The sequence below is a fragment of the Tenrec ecaudatus genome, chromosome 17 (genome assembly GCF_050624435.1).
Source record: "Tenrec ecaudatus isolate mTenEca1 chromosome 17, mTenEca1.hap1, whole genome shotgun sequence".
NCBI classification, from domain to species: Eukaryota; Metazoa; Chordata; class Mammalia; order Afrosoricida; family Tenrecidae; genus Tenrec; species Tenrec ecaudatus.
The window spans coordinates 28828845-28848556 of NC_134546.1; the positions used below are offsets into that span (position 1 = coordinate 28828845).

General features: G+C 41.7%; 1 protein-coding gene across 1 annotated transcript in view; it reads right to left on the minus strand.

The window, feature by feature from the left end:
• The window catches only part of PRKD3 (protein kinase D3), a 94101-nt gene continuing 74389 nt past the window's right edge, over positions 1–19712 (minus strand). Inside the window, exons 14-19 of the mRNA XM_075535691.1 lie at positions 19209–19315; positions 12405–12566; positions 12079–12177; positions 6504–6771; positions 3403–3488; positions 1–2626 (exon numbers count right to left, since the gene is read on the minus strand). Of these exons, the coding sequence (XP_075391806.1) occupies positions 2453–2626; positions 3403–3488; positions 6504–6771; positions 12079–12177; positions 12405–12566; positions 19209–19315 (896 nt within the window). The 3' untranslated portion in view covers positions 1–2452. The remainder of the gene's footprint in view (positions 2627–3402; positions 3489–6503; positions 6772–12078; positions 12178–12404; positions 12567–19208; positions 19316–19712) is intronic.

The window sequence follows — 19712 nt, forward strand, 5'->3', positions numbered from 1 at the left end:
TAATAACTTTGAGTTTAATATAAAATCATAATATTGAGTTGTTCTTACTTTAGGCAGATTTTAAGAAAAGGTGTTCTTAAATATTGAATTAGTTCCATTTACAAATATGATTTCCAAAATAGTTGTATTTTCAACGCCTGGTTAAGTAACACAACCACATAAAATTCCCATGGATACCTCTATTAGACATAGGCTCAGGTTTTTACATGGAAAAGTACATGGTGATATGGAAATATGTTTTAGTATCAAACTTCTTTAGGCTATTTACAAAAAGTGGGATGTAACAAAAAATATAAAAATGTACTTATCAAATGTTTTCACCAAACACAAATACAACTGACTTCAAGACACAAAGATGATGACGAATATACAGTATCTGGAGTAATTCTCAAATCCACATAATCTGACAAATTCATAATTTTTTGAAAAGAAAACTTAGGCATTCAAAGACAAAAACTAAGAGTGCAAATTAAATCCATGGCTTGATTATTAAACTATAGCAAACAAATCTCATTCCAGTTCATTTTCACTCTATGTTTAAAACCACAGTTGGGTGCTATATGCTCCAGAATTACTACATTTTGTGTGCATATATAAACAGATGAATTTTGGAGAAATTTGGGGGTATCATTTTTCATCGAGTAGAAAAGACACTTCTATTACTTTTTTTTGCCTTTGTTAATGTGGTTTCAATTTTTGGAATGCTGAACTTACTGAGGTGCTGTGCCAGCCTGGGTGAGAGAAGTGTGTGGGCAGTTCCTACTACACACTGGCGAAGGGTTAAGAGGACTTTGTGGCCACACTGCTGGGCTTCTAATCCACCTATTAGCTGTGTGACCTTTGGCCAGTAGTTGATTTTCCAATGCATCAATTTCCTTATCTGTAACCCAGGTTCTTCTGGGTTATGTACTTCTCACATGGTTACTGTGAAGTTAAATGCATTTAAAACCTGTAAAAAAACTTAGCATAGAGACTCCTTAAATGTCTGCTATCTTTTTCTCATGATGCTTCAGTTCTGGATAAGGGAGTGGCTGTAGGGACCCGGAACACTCCCTAGACTCATTTGGTCATCGACAGGAACCTTTTCCCCTCTGCCTCTTCAAATGCAGGGGGCAGTGAGAGCTAACCCTTCATAGTTTTCAGTTTAGTGAATACATTCATACATAGCTGATCTTCACAGCTACCTTGTGAGAAAAACAAGAGGCAAGAATTATTACCTGCATCCTACAGAGAGGAATTCCAGACGCAGAATGTCTGAACAGTATTGCTACACATAAACCTAGATTTTCTTACTCTAAATCTTTTGTTCTTCACATTATAGTCTTTGGAGTTAAAAAATGGCTTACAATGGTAACTGGAATGGTGAAACTGAGTGTTAGATTTCTTACAAATAGATCGTCCCAGATCTTATACAGGAAGATGAGACTTTTTATTCTTGCTTTAAAAAAAAAATTAGTTTTAGAAACAAACAGGGGCAATTCTACCCTGTCCTCAAAGGTTGCTATGAGTCAAAATTGACTTGATAGCAGTGAATTTGGTTTATTTTTTTAATTTAGTAACCATTGTAAAGAGTTATAAAAAAGTTTTTTCTCAAAAAATGAGTATTATTTCAGAGTCAGAAAAAAATTTCTTTTGCTGGCTTCTGGAGTTGCAATGTTAAAAATACTGATTTCATTGTTTCCTTTGCTCTGCCTTAACATAGCTCCTTCCTTACACACTCTCCTGCTCTTGCCCCCAGTTTCCAGGTTATCTGTCAAGTTTGCAGTAGGTGTAGTGAAGAGTAACAGGTTACGTCTGCTTTCTTTCCTACAGTCTTACTTGACCCTGCCCCAGCCTGATTTCTCATGTGTAAAGTAGACTGAGTGAGTCTGGATCTGAACTCACCGAGCAAAGGGTGTTATGAACCAGTTTTGGCATCTTGACTGGTCTGTGGGGCTGAGGAGCAGGGGGAGGTATAACAGCCCAGCCCTCCCGCTTTCCTAGACTCTAAGAAACACAATGTGCTGTGAGCACTTTCATAAATGCGTGAAGCCTGAGTAACCACTGGTAGACTTTCAATGCAAACCTCCCAGTAACCAATCTTGCATCTCTTGTATGTAGTAACTGGACCCCATTCTTGCTTTTGTTTTTTCCATAAAATAATGTAGGAACAGGAGAGGGAAGATAAATTAAGTGCCACTACTGTAGTAAGTGAAGGATTTTTAAAAAGTGATTGCTTCTATTACAAATGCTATGACCGGCTTGACTTCCGTTCCATTATGGGTCTTCCTTACTCAGATCGCCTTCCTGTACCTGCTCAGCGTGAACCACAGTACAGGCGTCACCGGCTCCATATGTTTCTCTGGGTCTTTGCACGCTTGCAGACGACAACCTACAAAGAGCAAGAATGGTTCAGCCGAGTGTCAGTTCATACAATGAAATCCATCCCGACGGCAGTTAGCTCTTTTGCTATCTAAGGATCTTCTTCCATGTCATCTGGGTTGGGAGCCATAATGAAGTGCTTGGGGTAGATGAGGTTGTGCGTGTATGCGTGTATTTCCCAGCGGGCATCATCGCTTTCATGTGTAATATAACGCTCTCCAATGCGAGTTTCAAACTCTCGAAGATCAAGCCAAGTCTGATAGTCCTAGGGAACAAGGAAGAGGCTATGAATCCTAAAGGCAATGTTAGCATGCAACCTTTACTCAGGACTCCAGGCAAAGAATCACCAACTGGTACTTGCGAAACACTTGCTCTACAATGAGTTTCTCATGACGACAGTAACTAGTTTGCGAAATTAAAAACAAATAGTCTCAGGTTTCTGATACTAATCACTAAACTATTTTGGTCTCTCCTGTAAGAGAGCTCAACCTCCTTCCTGGGATCAAGGAGAGCAACTAGAACTTCTCAGGATAATTTAGTGGGCAGTGGCACCAGCTGATTGCATTGTTTTGAAGTTAACTCCACCCCTTACTCAATTTAAATGATAGCATAATGTTAGAGTGCTCAGCAGCTAACAGAAAGGCTGGTGGTTCAGACCCACCGGCTGGCTGGCTCCATGGGAGAAAGATGTGGGGTCATTTTACTCTAGCACAGGGGTGCATGAGTTCTAGTCAACTTGTTGGCAGGTTTGGTTTTAAGTGGACATTGCAAAAGTAAAGCAATGTGGATGCTCATCGTAGGTGAAACGAGCACACTGAAACCCTTTCACGGCCACATTATTCCTTTCAGGCTTGTTCCTCAATGCCTCAGTGTGTGTAGTTCCAGAGACTCCACCACAGTACAAGTCAATCACAGATGAGCACTTTGCATTATCCCAAGAAATGCAGAGGATCTGCTGATTAAGTTAAAGTGATTTTTATTGGTAAGACAAATCACACTGAACTACTCAAATAAGAAACTGTCAAAAATATACTTTTTTACCTGGAGCCAGGGATGACTAAGAGATTTGTCAACACTATAGCGTTTTCTCATCTTCACCTGAAGTAGGTTGTTTATCAGATCAATTGCTAAAGGGAAAGACAAAATTAGATGCATGAATTTAGGTGTAGTTCAATCCAATTTCTGCTTCCCAAGGAACCGACCTCTACGTCAGCCTGCAGCAATCCATGAGCGCTCGCTGAATGCACAGCCCACAGGCAGACTTTTATCATGTTCAGAAGGCAGCGAAGGGCTCAGATCATACGCATGGACCCTGAAGCTAGACGGTCCAGGTCAAGTTATGGTCCTGCCACTTACTACCCATGTGATATCATGTTAGTTACTACACTAGACTGTGCCTCGGTTTCTTCATGTGTAAAAAGAGGTTGTCAGAAGGACTAAATCAGTTTATTCTGCATAAAAGTCTTCGAACAGTGCTTATGCCGAGAGCTAAACAATTGTTAACTATTATTATTTTGAGATGAATAAAACATACCCTGTGATTTCTGACTGATTTGACCTCTGGTCCCCATCCCCAGCACCGTGTTCTGGCCTCACCCTTGGGTTCCTCTAGTCGTCACTGGTTTGCCTGGTTTGTAGTCAGTCACTGCTGATAGCTATCACCAAGAGTTCACATGCAACCAGCTCAAGGAATTTTGGTGTGAATGATGAGACATTGGCACATTATGCAATTACTTAGAGAACTGGATCAACCGCGACACTAATGCCACCATTCAACAACACTAACTATAGTTTTATGTAATGACACACTTGAAATACTGTTATTTTTCTAGACTAAGGACGTGCTTAATACACAACTCATACCACATGAATCTCAGTTCTCTTCTAGGTACTACCAAACTAGCAAAGATTTTTCCTAAGTATGCTAATGATTAATTTCTGTGTTCAGATACTAAATCCTTATTCCATGTTCCTTAAATATTGCCCACCAATGGACATTCCCGGGCCCTATTCCAACTGCTGTGTCAGCATCTAAGTGATATCATCTGGGGTCTCTCTCTCTCTCTCTCTTCTTTCAATAAAGTCACTAAGAAATTCTGGTATAAAAGTCTGTAGACCAATCCCACAACCCCAGGAGCACCGAGAGGACCTTGCTAACAAAAAACTTGTACGTGGACTTCTCCAGCCATCTCTTCATTAGCAGCGAGTCCGCTACTGCATCTACCCACACTACTCAATTTAACAGACTATCAATTTTTTGAAACACAAGAAAAACTCATGTGTGCCACAGGTTAGATAAATCCAGGTAGGGATATTTCCCAGTGGTGATTCTAGCAAATTCTGTGGGACTAATAGCGTTTTAAAGGATGTTTTCTTCCTATCAGTTTCAGTAAACTAAAGAAATCTCTCTAGATGGGTACAGAACCAGAGGCTGCAATGCAAAGGACTTCACCAGGCAGCAAAAACAACGCGGCTCCTCGCAGAGGGGACAGGAGACAGGGAAATGAACTGGAGCGTGCCAGTTGAGTGTAAAAGCTCCTTTTAGGTCTAAGGAACATGAGCTACAGGATAACTTGCAAGGCGTTTCAAATAGTTAAAAATATAAAAGTAAATAAGCAAATGTGGTGAAGAAAGCTGATGGTGCCTGGCTATCAAAAGAGATAGTGTCTGGGGTCTTAAAGGCTTGAAGATGAACAGGCAGCCATCTAGCTGACAAGCAACAAAGCCCACATGGAAGAAACACACCAGCCGGTGTGATCACGAGGTGTCGAAGGGATTAGGTATCAAGCATCAAAGAACAAAAAATCGTATCATTGTGAATGAGAGGATGTCCATCTTACAGAGAAGTTGCGGGGAGGAGATGGGCCAGTCAGGATGCAGTGTAGTGACGATGAAACATACAACATTCTTCTAGTTCTTGAATGCTTCCCCCCCCCCCAATATCATGATCCCAATTCCACCTTATGAATCCGGCTGGACCGGAGGATGTGCACTGGTACAGATAGGAACTGGAAACACAGGGAATCCAGAACAGATGATCCCCTTGGGATCAGTGGTGAGAGTGGCGATACCAGGAGAGTAGAGGGAAGGTGAGGGAGAAGGGGGGAATAGATTACAGAAATCTACATGTGACCTCATCCCTGGGGGACAGACAGCAGAGAAGTGGGTGAAGGGAGACGCCAGAAGGTGTAAGATATGACAGAATAATAATAATTTATAAATTATCAGGGGTTCATGGGGGAGGGCAGTGCAGGGAGGCAGGGGCAAAAATGAGGAAGGGATGCTGGGGACTCAGGTGGAAAGCAAATGTTTTGAGAATCATGAGGGAAACAGGTGTACTGGAGTGCTTGCTTGACACAATGGATGTATGTGTGGATTGTGGTAAGAGTTGTACGAGCTCCCAATAAAATGATTTTATAATTTAAAAAAACATCAATGCAAAAAAAAGCATTCAAAAAAAGAGTAAAAGCCTACCTATAGATAGATTTTATGATTTAGAGGAAGAGAGAAGGAGGCTGGTGGTCTAGTAGTTAAAATGTCAGTGGTCTGGATCCAGCTTCATGTGAGAAATGGCTAGGGCAGATCACAGAGATGGAAGGGGTTTTCAAGGGAAGCCAAAATGTTTGGGAGCAGAGTAAGACAAAAGCAGTGATTCCTACAGATGCACTTGGCAATGGTGACTGACTGGGAAGGCCTGGAGAAGAGCCTGATAGTCTAGTTAAAGATAAAAAAGATATTTTGGCAGAATGAAAACAAGGAGTTTGGGGCCTGCATTACTGATTTGGGGGCAGCTCCAGGAAAGAAAGGAGGCAGGAAAGACACCGACACTGAAGGAGTGCTCAGAAACTAGTGAGTGTAGGGGAGGGAAAAAAGGAAACGAGCTGATTCCAGAAACCCAAGTGGAAGGCGAATTTTGAGAATGACGAGGGCAACAAATGTATAAGGGTGCTTTACTCAACTGACGTATGTATGGATTGTGATAAGAGTTGTATGAGCCCCAATAAAATGATTTATTAAAAAAAACACCAGTGAGTGAACACGTGAATGTGGAAGTAAAATGGAAGATATCAAAAAAAAAAAAATCAAGAGACAAGGCAATTTGAGAACACAAAGATTTTCAGACTACAGGGGTATCATTTTACCTTCACTAGAAATTTCTTTCCATGGGTTTGGGGGGTACATGAAGGCAGCATTCTGGATTTGATCATTTATGTCCTCGTCTTCGTTGAAAGGAAATGTGCCACTGAGGCTCACGTAGACGATGACACCCACCGACCACATATCCAGAGAGCGGTTGTAGCCTTTGCTCCTGAGAACTTCAGGCGCCAAGTATGCTGGAGTTCCTACCACAGACCGCCTGAAGGACTTCTCACCGATGATTCGGGCAAAACCGAAGTCACACAGCTTCACCTGGGAACCAGAGGGTAAGATGAAATTTATACATGCACATCAAATCAGAAATTTCAAAATTGTTTCAGCACACTTGTGAACTATATTGACTTTTGAATGCCAAAGTTCCTGTAGGAAGGAAAACTGTAGAACACAACTTTCCAAAAGACAGCCCCTGTGACTCATTACTAACATATTATGAAGAACTTCCCATATGCTCGTTGCAAAACCAACCAGGCAGAAATTCTGAGCTCTAGCTTCCAGAATGCCAAACACAAGCATGGCATGTCTGGTGTTCACACATGAAGTGCAGGGCAGTTGAAGCTTGCTAATCTATTATTTGTAAACAAGAATTAGGCATTTCATTTTTCAGTGGATTCACAGGGCCTGGATACATGAAAAGAACTCAATAAATGTATCCTTTAAATTTCAAGAGAAAATTGACGATCTTTAATACACATTAAGGATCGCTGTTAACCTGGGCATTAGCGATTGCTCAAAGTAGCAACAACAACAGTTTTCTGTGACTATGGACTAATCATAGCACCCTGAGAGTGAGGATGGCGAGATTTCCTGTCATGCACTTGGACATGTGACCAGGAGAGACCAGTCCACTGAAGAGGATGATCACACTTGGTACAGAAGGTCAGTGAAAAGGACAAAGAGGCTTTGACAGAGTGGGTGCAACAAAGGGTTCAAACGTAACAATTGTGCAGGACCAGGCCCTTTCCTTCTGTCCTGCATAGGGTCGCTCGCTACGAATCGGAAACGATTTGACAGTAGCTTACAATATTAAAACGAAACAGAGAAGTGTGAGGCACAGGGTTAGGTTTGAGAAAAGCATTCTATGCGAAGGTGAACAGGCACTGCTATGTCTTTCTCGCAAGAGAAAGTCCTGACAACGTGATGGGTCGGGCAGAGCTTGATGCTCATTTCCTAGCAAAGTTTCAAATTTTGGTGATGAATGACTCCAGCCATGCTGGGCCAGCAAATACCAAGTACTTTTCAGAAGCCATGCTTTGACCCCCGAAATGGCTACAGAAAAGCATTGAGATAACTTGTGAGTAAAAGGATGTGGGCTTATATGAAAGAGCAGTAAAAGTTAGTGGCTGGTCTGTCTAAATAAGACAGGCTGGATGAACTAGCTGGATGAAAAACAACGGGACCGAGAGTTCCGGGGGGACTTGGGAGAGGGGGAGGTGGGGGAGTGAGGAAGTGGTGTTAACAAACACAGGGACAAGGGAACAACATGGGACCCAAAATGGTAGTGAGGGGGGAGTGGCAGGCCTGGTAGGGAGTGATCAAGGGTAAGGTTACATAAAGAAAAGGTATAGCTGCAACCCAGGTGGGGACGGAGCATGGTAGTAGGCCAGGAGGAAAGTCAAGGGAGATGGAGGAAAGAGCTAGGAGTCAAAGGGCATTTAGAGGTCTAGACAAAGACATGTACATGCAAATATATATAGGAGGATGGGGAAATAGATCTATGTGTCTATATTTATAGGTTAAGTATTAAGGTGGTGGAAGGACCTTGGGCCTCTACTCAAACACTCCCTCAATGCATGAATACTTTCTTTTATTAAATTGGCACTCTACGATGCTCACTCTCCCGACACAACTGCTGAAGCCAAAGCGGGTGAACAAGTAAATGTAGCGAAGAAAGCTGATGGTGCCCGGCTATCAAAAGAGACAGTGTCTGGGGTCTTAGAGGCTTGAAGATAAACAAGCGGCCATCTAGCTCAGAAGCAACAAAGCCCACATGGAAGAAGCACACCAGCTTGTGCGATCACAAGGTGCCAAAGGGACCAGGTGTAAGGCATCATCCAAAAAAAAAATTATATATATATATATACACACTATATACCACAGTGAATGAAGGGGGAAGAGCAGAGTGGAGACCCAAAGCCCATTTGTCGGCCACTGGAGATCCCCTCACAGAGGGGTTTAGGAGAGGAGATGGGTTTAGGAGGGTGCGATGTAGTACTGATGAAGAACACAGCTTTCCCCCAAATCCTGGTTGCTTCCTCCCCCCAACTCCCATGATCTGAATTCTACCTTGCAGGACTGGATAGGGCAGAGGTTGTACACTGGTGCATATGCGAGCTGGAGGCACAGGGAATCCAGGGTGGATGATACCTTCAGGACCAGGGGTGAGGGACGATACTGGGAGAGTAGAGGGTGAGTGGGTTGGGGACCGATTACAAGGATCCACATGTGACCTCCTCCCTGGGAGATGGACGGCAGAGAAGGGAGACTCCGGATAGGGCAAGATATGACAAAATAACAATCTATAAATTATCAAGGGCTAATGAGGGAGAGGGCAGTGGGGAGGGAGGGGGGAAAAAAAGAGGACCTGATGCAAAGGGCTTAAGTGGAGAGTTAATGCTTTGAAAATGATTAGGGCAAAGAATGTACGGATATGCTTTACATAGTTGATGTATGTGTGGATTGTGATAAGAGTTGTATGAACCCCTAGGAAAATGATTTAAAAAAAGAAAAGTTGTGCTGCAGAAGAAAAGAAACATGAACAAAGTGTTTTGGTTTCATGCTAGGGGAACTGACATCTTGACAAATGAGAGCTGTCCCAGCAGCTTGGCCACTGAACAGAGAAGGGCAGCCATGCTTAACACTTGACAAAAAATATCAAGTAAATAATCCTAAAACCATCTTCTTTCTGCTTCTAGAAATAACAATGGGAGTAACTCAGTGGGATTACAGTGCTGGAGGCACGTTAGTGTCAGCTGCATGGTGTGTGCCTTTTGTCTCATTGAAAGCTCAACTGAGATGATACAGAGAGGTGTGTGTTTACTACACAACACTAACAGTCAGGGGGCCCTGACCTCACAATGATAAGGAATCACTTTTAACCACAGACAATATAAAAGGAAGCGTAAGATTACTACTTTTGAAGTAAAGGAGTTTAATAATTTTTTCAAATGTTTTTCTCCCCTTTGGAAGATAATCTGAGTTGTATTTATAAGAAAGCCACTTGTCCTTCTTCTAGCCATTTTATATAATTATTCATGTTCCAACTCTACATAAACATACTCTAGTCAGATAGCCTGATTGGCAGATCAGTGACAATCATGAAAAACAATCGCAAATACAATCACCATGATCAACAAAAACCCCTCATCAGTGTGTCCATGAAAGTGGTTTCAAATTCGGGTTAGGAGCCATTTAGCAGGTTTTGAAATCAAATTAGTGGACATCAAGAATTAAAAAAAATATTTTAAAGGATGCATAACACATGTGTAGCATTATCATCACATGTGTGTAGGTAAACATATTTATTTAAAAAATCATTTTACTTGGGCTCATACAACTATTTTTATTTTTAATCATTTTATTAGGGCTCATACAACTCTTATCACAATCTATACATACATCAATTGTGCAAATTTGCACATTTGTTGCCTTCATCATTCTCAAAACATTTGTTCTCCACCTAAACCCCTGGCATTGGCTCACTTTCCCCCCTCCTCCCCCTCCCTCATGAATGCTTGGTAATTTATAAATTATTTTGTCATATCTTGCCCCATCCATCCATCCATCCATCCATCCATCCATCCATCCATCCATCCATCCATCCATCCATCCATCGTGTCAAGCACATTTGTACGTATGTTGCCATCATCATTCTCAAAACATTTGCTTTGTACTTGAGCCTTTGGTATCAGTTCATTTACCCCCTCCCTTCCTAATTCCCCCTCCCTCATGAACCTTTGATAATCTATCAATTATTATTTTGTCATATCTTATAATGTTGACGTCTCCCTTCATCTACTTTTCTGTTGTCTGTCCCCCAGGGAGATTATATGTAGATCCTCATGATGGGCTCCCCTTTTATACCCCACCCTCCCTTCACTCCCCTGGTATCGCCACTCTTACCACTGGTCCTGAAGTGATCATCTGACCTGGATTCCCTGTTTCCAGTTCCTATCTGTACCAGTGTACATGCTCTGGTCTAGACGGATTTGTAAGGTAGAATTGGGATCATCATAGTGGGGGCAGAGGATGCATTAAGAACTAGAAGAAAGTTGTATGCTTCATCTTTACTATAATGCACCCGGACTGGCTCGTCTCCTCCCCCTGAGCCTTCTGTAAGGGATGTCTAGTTGCCTACAGATGGGCTTTGGGTTCCCAATCCGAACTCCCCCTCATTCACAATGATATGATTTTTTGTTCTTTGATGCCTGATAACTGATCCCTTTGATCCTCATGTGATACCTCATGATCACACAGGCTGGTGTGCTTCCTCCATGTGGGCTTTGTTGCTTCTCAGCTAGATGGCCACTTGTTTATCTTCAAGCCTTTAAGACCCCACGCTGTATCTTCTGATAGCTGGGCACCATCAGCTTTCTTCACCACTTTGCTTATGCACCCGTTTTGCCTTCAGCGATCGTGTCGGGAAGACGAGTATCATGGAATGCCAATTTAAAAAGTATTCTTGCATTGAGGGAGTACTTGAGTGGAGGCCCAATGTCCATCGGCTACCTTAATACTAAACCTACAAATATATGCACATAGATCTATTGCCCCATCATCATATATAAATATACTTACATATGTACACCCCTGTATTTAGACCTGTATAAATGCCCTTTACCTCCTAGTTCTTTCCTCAATTACCTCTTGTCCCTCTATCATGCTCAACCTTCATTTGGGTTTCGGTAATTCCTCTTGATTACATTGCCCTTGATCAATCCCTACCAGGCCTCTTACACCCTCCTTATCACTGATTTTGGATCACTTGTTGTTCCCTTGTCCCTGGGTTGGGTAACACCACTTCCTTTCCCCCACCTCCCATTCTTCCATGACCCCCTGGAACCATTGGTCCCACTGTTTTCAGTAAACACATTTCTTACATAGGTTTTGGTGAAAATGTTTTAAATTTGTAGCCATACGGAGGGAAAAAAGACGACTGTCTGCCTCAACCAAAATTGAATATCTCCGATTTCAGTGCCACCTCTCAGAGTCGACTTAATGGTGAATCTGTCCTGAGCACCTAGAGCACAAACCAAAGTTGCAAACCACTACCCCCCCACCCCTGCCGGTCAGAACTGCAAAAAGTCTGTATGCCCAAAAGTTATTCTTTGAGATCCAGGAATTCAGCCTTAAAGAAAATCAGTAACACATAATTAGTAACATGAATTAAAATTATTCAGGGTATTAATACTCATTGGCAGTAGTAATGCTTTCTAAAGTGTGACCAGGACGATGGTAAATCTGACAGGCTACCATGAAGACGGTGTGCACTTGAAACCAGTAGGGCACTCTGGAAATGCTCTTAGACGTTATTTAACACGATAGTAAAAAAGGCTGTCTCACCTGAGGAAATGGCTCTGCTGAGGCAAGCAGCACATTTTCCGGCTTTAGATCACAGTGCACAATATTCTTGAAATGCAGATTTCTCAAGGCAACAAGTATCTGTTATAGAAGAGAACAGTGTTTGTTCAATGCCTGGACGAACTATGACCCAACCTCCACTTTTTGCTGCACTCATTTGAGAAGTGCACCACAGCTCACGAAGATCCAACGAACGGTAGTGTTCTGTATTTGAATCAATGCCCACATCCATATTCTCTCAGTAGGCACCAGCACGTCTATCTCCTTAGCTGAGTTTTCATTCTGTAGTGACAGAAGAGTTACGATACCTGTGTGACCATGAACTTAGTAATCCGCTCCGGAAGCCGACTTTTCTCGCTGGACAGGATCATCTCTAACATGTCCCCATGCAGCTTTTCCATGACCACAAAGACCCGCTCGGGGGTTTCAAACATACACTCCAGGTTTACAATTCCAGGATGGTGCAAATTCTGCAGAGAGTTGCAGAATATTTAGATGACCAACTCAGCCAGATATGTGCTGTATTATGCACATAGCTAACATGGTGCTACAAATGACTATGGACTATGCAAGTTGGAAAACCAGTTTGGGGAAAAATCGTAAAAATGTAAACAATTACATCGATAACATGTATCATAGATCCTGATGTTCTTCAGTTGTGCAGTGCAAGTGGATCCACTGCTCCCTGTTCTTTACGGCTTCTTTTCCTTGTCACGTATCCTCTGACACTGCTCTAATTTCAAGTAAACTGACTCGTCTTAAAAAGACTGCAATTACCAAATTCATTTGAAACCAATTACACATCTCCCACGTTTCTTGAGGTCATCAGGTTTGTGATCAAAGATAACTATGACAGGTTTCTACTTATTAAACAAATAATTCACCTATGTTCTACTTGTAGAAAAGCCTTCCTCAAAGACAGATTTGACATGTCAGTCCGTCTTGTTCTAAAACCATCAGTTGGGTCTCTGTATTTAGATACAAAAGTCCTTTGCCTGGATTTAAAAACCTTCATTTTATCTTTAGTATGCTCTATTGCAGTGGTTCTCAACCTTCCTCAGGCTGCGACCCTTTCATACAGGTTCCTCATGTGGTGGGGACCCCCTCAATCATAGACTTATTTTTTAAAAAACATTTTATTAGGGACTCATACAACTCTTATCACAATCCATATATACATCAATTGTGTAAAGCATATCCATACATTCTTTGCACTCATTTTCAAAGCACCTGCTCTCCACTTCAGCCCTTTGCATCAGGTCCTCTTTTTTCCCCCCTTCCTCCCCGCTCCCTCCTCATGAGCCCTTCATAAATTATTATTTTGTCATATCTTGTCCTGTCCAATGTCTACCTTCACCCCTTTTCTGTTGTCCATCCCCCAGGGAGGAGGTCACATGTAGATCCTTGTAATCAGTTCCCTCTTTCCAACCCTCTACCCTCCCCCAGTATCACCCCTCACACACCTTGTCCTGAAGGTATCATCAGCCCTGGATTCCCTGTGCCTCCAGCTCCCATATGCACCAGTGTACAACCTCTGCTCTATCCAGACTTGCAAGGTAGAATTCGGATTATGATAGTTGGGGGGGAGGAAGCATTTAGGAACTGGAGGAAAGCTGTACTCTTCATCGGTTCTACATCACAGCCTGACTGACTCATCTCCTCCCCTAGACCCCTCTGGGAGGGGATCTCCAGTGGCCGACAAATGGGCTTTGGGTCTCCACTCTGCACTTCCCCCTTCATTCACTATGGTAAGATTTTTTTTCCTGATGATGCCTTATACCTGATCCCTTTGACACCTCGTGATCGCATAGGCTGGTGTGCTTCTTCCATGTGGGCTTTGTTGCTGCTGAGCTAGATAGCCGCTTGTTCATCTTCAAGCCTTTAAGACCCCAGACACTTGATAGCCGGGTATAGAATTATTTTCATTGCTACTTCAGAACTGTAATTTTGCTACTGTTGTGAATTGGGCGGCCCCTGTCAAAGGGTCATTTGACCCCCAAAAGGGTCACGACCCACAGGTTGACTCAAGCGATTAGAATACTTTTAATATTTGGGACATCTTATCTGGAGTCTAAAGGCATGGAAAAACCACCATGCTCGGTAAAGGAGGAGGGCAGTGAAAAAGAAAGACCCTCACCAAATGCACTGCCCCGCTGGCTGTGACCACAGGCTCACGCGTCACAAGCAGGACGGTGGACAGGGCCACGAGGCATTCTGCTCCCTTGTACATAGGGTCACCATGAGTCAGACTGACTTGACAGCACGTAACCACGAGAAATATATTTTTCTTATGTATTTTACAATTAGGTTATTTTCTTCCCCAACAGTCTATCACCAAAATATTGTTTAAATCTAAAAAATTGTCTCTCAATTTCCACTGCAACTTAGCTTAATTTTAGTTTTCTTAAAAAAAATCATTTTATTGGGGGCTCTTACAACTCTTATCCAAACATCCATCCATCGTGTCAAGCACATGTGTACATTTGTTGCCATCATCATTTTTAAAACATTTGCTTTCTACTGGAGCTTGGAATCAGCTCCTCATTTTTCCTCTCCCTCCCTGACTCCCCTCCCTCCTGAACCCTTGATAATTTATAAATTATTATTTTGTCATGTCTTACACGGTCTGACATTTTCCTTCACCCATTTTTTTTGTTGTCTATCCCCCAGGGAGGGGGTTATATATAGATCCTTGTGATCGGATCCCCCTTTGCACCCATCTTCCCGACCCTCCTGGTATTGCTACTCTCATTATTGGTCCTGAGGTGTTTATCTGCCCTGGATTCCCTGTGTTTCCAGTTATCTGTACCTGTTCTAGACTAGTACTGCAGTAGTTTCCATGACACTATATCTCTATGAGTACTTATCTCTCACTGAACTGTAATTAATTACACTATAACCTAATAAGTTCTCTGAGAGGGACCATCTTAATCACCTTAATACAATGTCTGTGTTACAGTAGGTGTTTTCAATAAAGGCTAGAAAATGAAAGTGCAAAGTAAATACTTGTTTAATCATCAATTTAATGACAAAGTATTCCAGTAGTATCAGAAAAAGTGACAAATTTAATAGTAGACAGATGAAGTGACATATCAGCAGGGCCAAGTACTGCAAGGTTAAGTTGTAGCAATGGCAGCAGGGTGTGGAAAATTCTAGGCACTCTAACTTTTATCAACATGGCTGAGGCCATGTCCGGTTAACTTAAGCCATGGGGTTAATCAGAGCACACATTGCAAACCACGGCCAGACATAATGCATACAATAAACATTTTTATTATACAAAATAAAGTAATTTTAAGCTGAAAAAATCCTAATATAGATTGCTTTCCATATATTTACTCAGTACATACAAATTGAATGTGCTATGTGTCTAATACTAAAATCTATAAATTCATAATCTATAAAGTTAGTGGATGCACTAATGAACAAAACTAACTAAAGACTCTAGTCTTAGAGTCTGTTAAATCTAGCAGAGGTGATAAACAATAGCTAAGAAATATAATAGCAGATTCCCTATGATTTTAGAAGGCCCTAAGTCCTTTGGAGGCAAGGAAAAGTGGAAAAAGGGGAGTTGGGTAAATGTAGTGCAGTAGGGAAGACCACACTGAGGAAATGCCACTTTGGCAAAATCTTGACAGAGGTAAGGGGATCCGTCCTGTAGATTCTGGACAGGGTGTTGGGAGGGGGAGAAGGTCCAGAAGGAAGCATTCCAAGCAGAGGGGGCAGTTAAACAAAGGCCTTGGGACAGGAGTGTGTCTGGCATGCTTGAGGCAAAGCATGGGTGCCAGTGTGGCAATCATTTGGGAAAGAGATTCAATTAGCTGAGGGTAGTGTCCACAGTGGAACCTCTGCAGACAGATTTTTGAATCAGCTTAATAAAGACTAGTCACGAGCACCCCCAAATGGAATGTGCCGATTTCTATAGAGCCTGTCACCCAATGCGTACGAACAAAGCTTTACGTTATTCATGGTGACATGCTGAAACAAAAAGCGAAAATACCAAACCAACTGCCATCAGGTCGATTCCAACTCATACAGGACAGAGTAGAATTGCCCCTTTGGGTTCCTGAGACTTAACTCTTTCTGGGAGGAGAGAGGCTCGTCTTTCTCCTGCAGAGAGAGAAACTGGTGGATTTGAATGGCTGGCCTTGCAGTTAGCAGTCCAACACGTAAGCCACTACCCTCCCCAGGGCTCCCTGACAAGCGTGGCAGCTTTCTGAATCAGGGAGCCTTTGCTTTTCCTTCCTGCCCCTAGCACGATCACAGCTGCAATTTCAATCATCTGCCCAGCCTGAATAAGGGGAAGAAAAAAACTCAGGCTGACACTGGAGCACCAGGATTAGTGTTTCAGGCAGCTTGTGAGGCTTTTTGATAACTATCTGAAGAGCACCAAGGAGCCTGGTGGTGTGTTCCACACCTTGGGCTGTTACCCAAAAGGTCCAGTTTGAAACCACCAGCTGCTCTTTGGGAGAAAGATGGGGCTTTCTACGCTCATCAAGAGTCTCAGAAACCTACAGGGGCAGATAGATCTACCCTGTCCTTTAGGGTCACTCTGAGTTGGAACCAACCTGATGGCAGTGAGGTTTTTTGGATTTCTATGAAGAACCCAGGGCAATGATGAGAAGTAAAGATGATACAGCTGGAAACAGGGCTGAGGCTTGTGACATATAGGCATTTAAATAAATTGTGTGGTGTAGGGTTGCTATGAGTGAGAACTGACTCAATTCGATGGCAGTAAGTGTAGAGATAGATTGATTCAAATTCTCTTAGCCTTACTTTCTTCACTGTTATAACAACAAAAAGTATAGACTTGGGCACACAGAAGTGGATTCACTCAACAGACACATGTTTTATATAAAGAATCTGAGAGGAATCTATAAAGATACTGTTGGGCTACATCTAGGATTAAATAGCGTACTTAAAGAAATATTTCCCAGAAGCAACAAAGCCCACATGGAAGAAGCACACCAGCCTGTATGATCATGAGGTATTGAAGGGATCAGGTATCAGGCATCAAAGAACAAAATATCGAGTCATTATTAATGAGGTGAGTACAGATTGGGGACCCAAGACCCAACTGTAGGCAACTGGACATCTCCTTACAGAAGGGCCACGGGGAGGAGACGAGCCAGTCAGGGTACAGTGTAGCAAGGATGAAACATACAACTTTCCTCTAATTCCTAATTGCTTCCTCCCTCCACCCCCGATTATCATGATCCCAATTCTACCTTACAAATCCGGCTAGACCAGAGGATGTGCACTGGTACAGATAGGTACTGAAAACACAGGAAATCCAGGATAGATGATCCCTTCAGGACCAGTGGGGAGAGTGGCGGCGATACCAGGAGGGTGGGGTAGAAAGGGAAACAAATTACATGGATCTACATATAACCTCCTCCCTGGGAGACAGACAACAGAAAAGTGGGTGAAGGGAGATGTCGGACAGTGTAAGACATGACAAATTAATAATAATTTATAAATTATCAAGGGTTCACGAGGGGGGGGAGCATGGAGGGAGGGGGAAAAATGAGTTGATACCAAGGGCTCAAGTAGAAAGCATGTTTTGAGAATGATGAGGGCAATAAATGTATAAATGTGCTTTTCACAATTGATGTGTGTATGGATTATGATAAGAGTTGTATGAGCCCTTAATAAATTGATTAAAAATAAACAAAAAATGTTTTGAGAATGATGATGGCAACAAATGTACAAATGTGTTTGACACAATGGATGTATGTATGGATTATGATAAGAGTTGTACGAGCCCCCAATTAAATGATAAAAAATGAAAAGAAATATTTCTACTACGTAAATCTACTTCCAGTAAGATAATAATGAAAATACTAGAAAGCATATATTAATATAAGAATAAGCATCATAAATCTTGTCACGCTGTTTTCACTAGAAATTCCTAAATTTAGTTATGATGACCCAAAGCTGATGATATCTGAGGAAAAATGCTTCAGAATTATTTTGCGAGCCAGGTGTCAGGAAGACATCAGCCAAAAAAGGGAGTAAGTCAGCTTTACAAATATATTCCTAATTTTTATTTTTGGCTGTGCGAGATATTCCAAATTTAAGCATGAAAAGATATCTAAAATTATATTTCCACACTAATAGAGGGTTTTATATTTATTAATATTCGATTTTAAGTCACTTTGCAGAATTGATAGCCTAGAAGTGACAACAGATCCCCTGCAGGTACAATCTTGATTGTGATTACTCTGAAAAAGAAGCGAGGTGGTGCCTGCGTCGGCAGCACATGTACTAAAATTGGAAGGATACAGAGAAGACATGCAAATTCATGAAGTTTTCCATATTTTAAGAAAAAATTAAAAGTGAGGCAAAAGCTACTACTAGTGACCAATCTTGTAATAAATGTTTCTTACTTGCTCCACTAAGGAAACATACACTCAGTAGGCTGTCTCCTCTTGAGCGCCACTCCCAAGTAAGCAGGACTCTGAGAGCATTTACACATCACCACGATTTCCTAAATATTATGAATAGATACCAACGTGCATCTCATAATTTAGCATCTAGAGGATATTCAGAAAAATAATCCATGCTAGATTTTATTTTTCTTAATAACTCACCAAAGAGGTGACTGTGTTGGAGAAATTCAAAACACCTAATACTTCAATGTTCCATAGGGTTTAGGTCATCGCCAATATCTTTCAATTATATCTTAATAGACTGAGGCTCACTAAATTAAATCTTTATTTTTGAATTAAAAAAATAACATGGCCATGAAAATAGAACTAATTTTAAGCAGTTATTGTTTACAGCACATCAATTGTGAGAGTCGGGTTGGCTATAACAGCCTCCTAATGAAGTGTGCCAGTAGAACTACCAGACGATTCGAAGCAATTGTAGTAATATGTACCGTTTTTGAATAATTTAATTATGAAAATGTATAAGGCTGTCTAAATTCTCTCTTTTTGTTTTAGAGTTAACAAATAGTTAATTCAGATACGTGTAGCCTTTAATTGATCCTAAAAGTGGTTAGAAAATGAAGCAAAGCAAAAAATGCCTTTTCTGAGCATACTAAACAAACTCCGATTAAAAAATTCATAAATAAACAATTAAAACCAATGCAAAGATTTTTTTTTTACCTGTAAAATAGCCACTTCATTACGGAGCTGACTTTCCTGTTTTGTGGGGAATCTCATCTTATCGATAACTTTAATAGCCACGTCCCTTCCCGTCTTTCTATGTTTTCCTATTGAGAGACAGATAACACAAAGAAGCTGTAGCAGCAGCAACGGAGACAGCTCAGATGTATGCCATAATCTTTACCACAGGAGCTGCCATACACGGAAGTTCTCTGGAGGTTAAGTCAAAAGGCATAGCTATAAAATAAAAGAGATCTATAGTGCACAAAACTGTTCAAAGTCAAGCTCCTATTTTCAACATATCTTCTATGCAGGGCTACAGACTTCCGCAGGCAGTGCCCCATCTCTCACCCCTCCACCAGAAGGTCGGCACGCTTCATGACACACAGGTCCAAGTGGCAGTTTGGCCACCTTGAAGGACTCACATTATGTTCATTCTCAATGTTCTCTGAGTTTGAAGGATTAAAAACAAGCCTGACGGTGCATTATCAAGGCTATAGGGTG